Raw genomic sequence first — 5564 nt, 5'->3', positions numbered from 1 at the left:
AGTGTGTAAATAGCAGTTAATACAAGGAAGTGTTGTGTGTTTACAGGAATCCTACAGGCAAGTCATGAAGATGAGGCCAAAGGACCTGTGGAAGCGATTGATGATCAAATTTCGTGGGGAGGAAGGTCTTGACTATGGAGGTGTTGCCAGGTGAACAGTCACTGCTGTCTCTGCCCCACACCTGCTGTCAGCCCTGGCTCTTACACTGCTCTCACATTCTTTTCTCTATCAGAATGTATGTCAGAATAATATATAGGTTTGGACACTCTTTTAAAAGAAACTGCATCAAAAAAGATCTCACTTATTAGAGGTTAATAAAAATGCAACTTACATATCACATCAGACATCTGTCCTACATGTGAGGCAGGTTTGGGTGTCTGTCAAAATTACTGTGTTTTTCTTTGGTTAGTAAAGTTTGGGTGTCTGAGAATTTATGCCAGTAAATACTTGGTTTGTGGCACAACCTTGAGCACAAAATATGCTCTATTGCAAATTGTCCCTGCAGTTAGAAGCAAAATGTTAGAAACCAGCAGCTGAGTAACCTCTGTCTGTCAATAGTCTGAGGTTACTTTGCTCTTACAAGAAGTGACATTCCCAATTCTCAGACCACTTACTGATTTCTGAACACACAATTAAAACTTGAACTAAATATATGCATTGCCTAAAGATGGTTTAGATGAAAAGCTTTGATTCTAACATCTCTGTAGTTTATTTGAGTGAATACATAGTGTCTTGTCTTGATGTGTAGTGGGTGAAGGAATTTCATAGTCAGAAACTCTTGGAAATAAGTAATCTGGAGAAAAATCTTGGAAAGCTGGGAAATCCATCAGCTCTCAGGTGCTGTGTTTACTGAGCCAGTACAGAATTCTGATTTCAGCCTTGTCTCAGCGTGTTCAGAGACAACATCCTTCACACTGGTGTTTAACAGTCAGATTGAACACCCAGACTACATTGCAGAGACTCTCAGGCCAGGAATGCTTTTGTCTATAAAGTACCAATCCATACTTTGTGTTCCCAGGGAGTGGCTCTACCTGTTGTCCCACGAGATGCTGAATCCATACTATGGGCTCTTCCAGTACTCCAGGGATGACATCTACACCCTGCAGATCAACCCTGACTCCGCAGTCAACCCGGTGAGGCTGGTGCTCTGCCCAGAGGGGAATCCTCCTCCTCCTGCAGAGGTTGTGCTCAGGGGCTGATCCTCACCCTGTGCTGCTGCACACGGAGCCTGTACAGCTCCGTGATAATTTGTTTTGCACCGATCAAAGAAACTTCTCAAATGTGTTCTTCATTTTCTCTGAGATGCAGATTTATGTTTCCTTTGGGAGAAATTAGAGTTTATTTTGATTCTTACTAGTAAGACTTCTGGACTGGAAGCAACATGCTCAGTGTGCTGTGTGTGAAACCCAAACACAAGTGTCTAGAGAAGGTTTGGGGTTGGGTTTTTTTTTCCCTTTTCTTTGTATTGAAATTTAGTTTCATACTTAGCAGCTGTCACCTGGAGGTCTGAGGTAGCTGAGTGGCTTTGCCTGTGCCCTCTGTTGCAGGAACACCTGTCCTATTTCCACTTTGTGGGCCGGATCATGGGCATGGCTGTGTTCCACGGGCACTACATCGACGGTGGCTTCACACTGCCTTTCTACAAACAGCTGCTTGGGAAGCCAATTACTCTGGATGACATGGAGTTGGTTGACCCTGATCTTCATAACAGCTTAGTCTGGATACTGTATGTATTACCTCAGGATGTTAGACTGACAAGTTATGTGATAATGGTCTTAAATCCAGTGAAAATGAAGTGTATTTTGGTCTCCTGCTCAGACAGATCTAAGAAATGTCTTTCTTGCACAATTCAGCTTCTTTAAGGCTGAAAATTTCAATTTGGGGGGTGGGGAGGAGCTAGTTTGTTAACTTTGCCTATTATTTAATTTATTAATAAAATACAACATTGAAACTCTGATAATGGTTTTAAAATATAACCTGGTAAAACTATATGTTCACCTTCAGCTTCCAGGCAGTACTTTGAAATGCCACTGAGAAATGAAACTGTGCTTCTGTCAGATAGATTATGGCTGTAACAGGTTTGCAGATATGTTTTCACTCAATCACTTGCTGATTTCTTTCCACCAGTGAGAATGATATCACAGGAGTGTTGGACCATACGTTCTGTGTGGAGCACAATGCCTATGGGGAGATTATTCAGCACGAGCTGAAACCCAATGGGAAGAGCATCCCTGTGACAGAGGAGAACAAAAAGGAATATGTCAGGTACATCAACAGCTTCTTCCAGAGTTGGTTTATATTTCCTAATGTGGGGAGGAACCTTCAGTTAATGAAGCAATTGTCAGTGTTGTTTTGCTGATTTTTTTCCTGAGGAGTGGTGTGTGTTATCCTGTCAGTGAGGCTGTTTGGGGGCTGGAGGAATTGCAGGTTTATTGCATTGGAATCATCTCTCCCAAACCCAATTTGTACTTGCTCTCAGGCTCTATGTGAACTGGAGGTTTTTACGAGGGATCGAAGCTCAGTTCCTGGCACTGCAGAAGGGATTTAATGAAGTAATCCCACAACATCTGCTGAAGACATTTGATGAGAAGGAGTTAGAGGTCAGTGCACCAATGTTATGTTACGTGGTGCAGTGTAACAACAAAAGGCTGAGGATTCCTCAGAGCCTGAGTAACACAGAGCTGTGTCCCAGCCCTGGGGCTGCAGGTGTGTCCTGCACGGGGCAGAGTCAGGGTGAGGAGCACCAGGGCAGGCTGTGTGTGCCTTCCCTGGGAGCTGTGCAGAGTCTCTGAAGGTGACAACTCACAGCAAGTGCAGTGGTGGGAGAGCTTTTCCTGCACCTGAACCCTGGGCTGAGCCTGCTGAGCTGTACCTGCAGTGCCTCGAGTTGTTTGGGCACTGCTGCTTCAGTACAGAGTTCTCACACTGCAGTTCTGTGCTATTCAATTCAGTGCTGCCAGGAAAATAGTCTGTCACTGCCTCCCACCACTGCTGTCAGGCACCTGGGGGGGTTGGCAGGGCTGAGTTTTGCCAGACTCCACTGGCCCTGTAAATCCTGCAGAAGGAAAGGTGCTGTCACAGACTAATGTGCTACAGAATGTCCAGATCAGCATCCAAATAATGCAATCTGAAGGCAAACCCCACAGATCCCCAGCCTGTTTTAGACTGAGGTGTGATGTACAGCCTGTCAGCTGTGGGCCTGAGGTTTTTTACTTAGGTAAATTATTCACGTGTGCTGCTGTTCCCTGGCTCCAGTGTCAGTGGCTGCTCCTCCTGCAGCCCAGTGTGCTCCTTCCCAGCACTGAGCCAGCCATGCTGCTAGCCCAGAATCGTTTTGCAGCTGCAGAGTAACAAAGGGGGGAAGGTCTAATGTTCTTAGTCACAAGAAAATGTCTTCAGAATTGAATCCCCATTGAGCTCAGCCTGATCCGTTGTGGATTTCCACTCTCAGTGTCAGCAGGGAAGGCTGATTGGTGTGACATCTATGGGACCACAAGAACAAGACCATCCCAACTACACCCTTAGCTGTGCTCCAGAAGGAAATACTGAGCTGAAATGTGAATTATTCATGCACTTTCATACAGGGATAGAATCTGTGCTTCTGTTACTTAGCTGACAGGTTAAGACACTTCTGTATAAGCTTGAAATGGTTGGTTGGGGGTTTTTTAGACTTGACTCAAGGCTATTTGAAAAATAATTTGTGGACAAGGGTAAAATTAAGAAAAATTTTTAAAAATAGATTTAAAAAAAAAAAGTTCTATGTCTGCATTGCTTAAGATGAGCAAAAGGTTATCATTTGCCCTTGGTATAACATCTGCCAATTTTTCAAAATCAATTGATCATTTGGTGATCTCCAAACCCATTCTTAGAGTGATCAGTGATAAAATCCTATGATAATTCTATTTTAAATTCACAGCTCATCATTTGTGGACTGGGAAAAATTGATGTTAATGACTGGAAGGCAAATACTAGGTTAAAACACTGTACCCCAGACAGCAACATCGTGAAATGGTTCTGGAAAGCTGTGGAGTTTTTTGACGAGGAGAGGAGAGCACGACTGCTGCAGTTTGTGACTGGCTCTTCCAGAGTGCCTCTGCAGGGCTTCAAGGCATTGCAAGGTAACTGCTGCCTGGGCTGGGGCAGCAGATTTCAACAGATTTTATCAGTCTGAGCTGGGGGAGCCTCGGGACACTGCACAGCCCCAGCTGAGAGGGGCTGGGGCAGCAGAGATTGTGATGGGCTGGTGTCAGGCCCAAATAGCCTTTTGTGTGTGTTTGCTACCTTGTTATTCTGTTGTGTTTCAGTTCTGCACTCCCTTCTCTGGCAGGAGATCTTGGAGGGGTTCTCCCTGTGTTTGTCCCAGCAGTCTGGGTTTAACTCCTGTTAAACTCTTGCTCTCTCATCCCCCGAGCAGCTCTGGAGCCAGATGACACCACACTCTCAGACTAACACTAACACAGCACGAGCTCAGACTCTGACTTAAGAGCAGAGTCCCCTTGAGAAAGACAGACCCTGTGAATTGTATTTCTACTGTGTCTACACAGACCAGGATTTGTTTTGCTCTGGTTGGGGCATTTGTAACCTCTTCTGTCCTTTGTGGCATCTTGAGTGCACACCAAGAGTGAAGGATTGCTGTGCTGCAACCTTTTCTCTTTAGCAGATTAAGGGAATCTCTAACAGTCACATGAATTTAACAAAGTTGTAAGGAATTGGTGTTGTGACTCCTCTGTGGAATTGCTGCTCCTCAAGACCATTATACAACAGGGACAGCTGTGTAAGTTTGGTTGTCTAGGGGCAGTGAGAGGAGTTAAAAACTGTTAGAATGATGTGGTGCACTGTGTGAAAACAGGTGGTTTATCCTTCCTTATCAGCACTTTGTTCCTTATCTTTCCCTGGTTTAAATAACTGTCTGTGTGGGAGGAGAGGAGGAGTCTGAGCATAGCCACCGGGAGTTTGTTTGGAGTTTTCTCCTGTTTCTGATTTCACCTTTCTTTGTGCAGAGATTCTCTTTGTGGTTTAGTTCCTTTTCTCGTTGTGGCAGTGCAACAAAGACATGTTGTGCTACACAGTCTAGCAGAGATCTGTTCTGGCTTTTCAGGTGCTGCAGGCCCACGACTATTCACCATACACCAGATCGATGCCAGCACTAACAACTTGCCCAAAGCTCATACCTGGTAAGGCTTTTTCAGGTCTCTGTGATCTATAACTTAAGACCAATCTGCTAGCAGTGTATTTTGAGCAGCCTTACTGCTTTTGCCTTTGTCATCCCTCCAATTCTGACAGTCAAACCTGTCCTCGCAGAGGTATGAAAAACAGAGATTACTTCTGCTCAGCTGCACTTGTGTTGGCCTTGTCTTGTTTCCAGGGAGGTGTAGAGACCTTTGCTTGGTGCTTGGGGCTCAGACACTGAAGCCTCTCTCCTTCCCTCCCCTGCAGCTTCAACCGGATCGACATTCCCCCGTACGAGAGCTACGAGAAGCTCTACGAGAAGCTGCTAACAGCCATCGAAGAGACTTGTGGCTTTGCTGTGGAGTGACCCTTCCCAGCCTTACCTGAGACTCTAT

At 45.1% G+C, this 5564-nt stretch overlaps 1 protein-coding gene across 1 annotated transcript in view; it reads left to right on the top strand.

Annotated features, from left to right (window-relative positions):
- SMURF2 (SMAD specific E3 ubiquitin protein ligase 2) overlaps positions 1-5536 on the top strand; it is a gene marked incomplete at its 5' end in the record, with an annotated part of 29553 nt that extends 24017 nt beyond the window's left edge. The window contains 8 exons of the mRNA XM_009080152.1: positions 47-150; positions 1019-1133; positions 1548-1726; positions 2128-2265; positions 2480-2600; positions 3917-4118; positions 5099-5174; positions 5437-5536. Coding sequence (XP_009078400.1) covers positions 47-150; positions 1019-1133; positions 1548-1726; positions 2128-2265; positions 2480-2600; positions 3917-4118; positions 5099-5174; positions 5437-5536 — 1035 coding nt within the window. The remainder of the gene's footprint in view (positions 1-46; positions 151-1018; positions 1134-1547; positions 1727-2127; positions 2266-2479; positions 2601-3916; positions 4119-5098; positions 5175-5436) is intronic.
- Between the last annotated feature and the right edge of the window lie 28 nt (positions 5537-5564).

This window comes from Acanthisitta chloris, unplaced genomic scaffold (genome assembly GCF_000695815.1).
Source record: "Acanthisitta chloris isolate BGI_N310 unplaced genomic scaffold, ASM69581v1 scaffold10418, whole genome shotgun sequence".
NCBI lineage: Eukaryota > Metazoa > Chordata > Aves > Passeriformes > Acanthisittidae > Acanthisitta > Acanthisitta chloris.
Note: the sequence above shows the minus strand (reverse complement) of the source record. Positions and strands in the feature narration are given on the sequence as shown.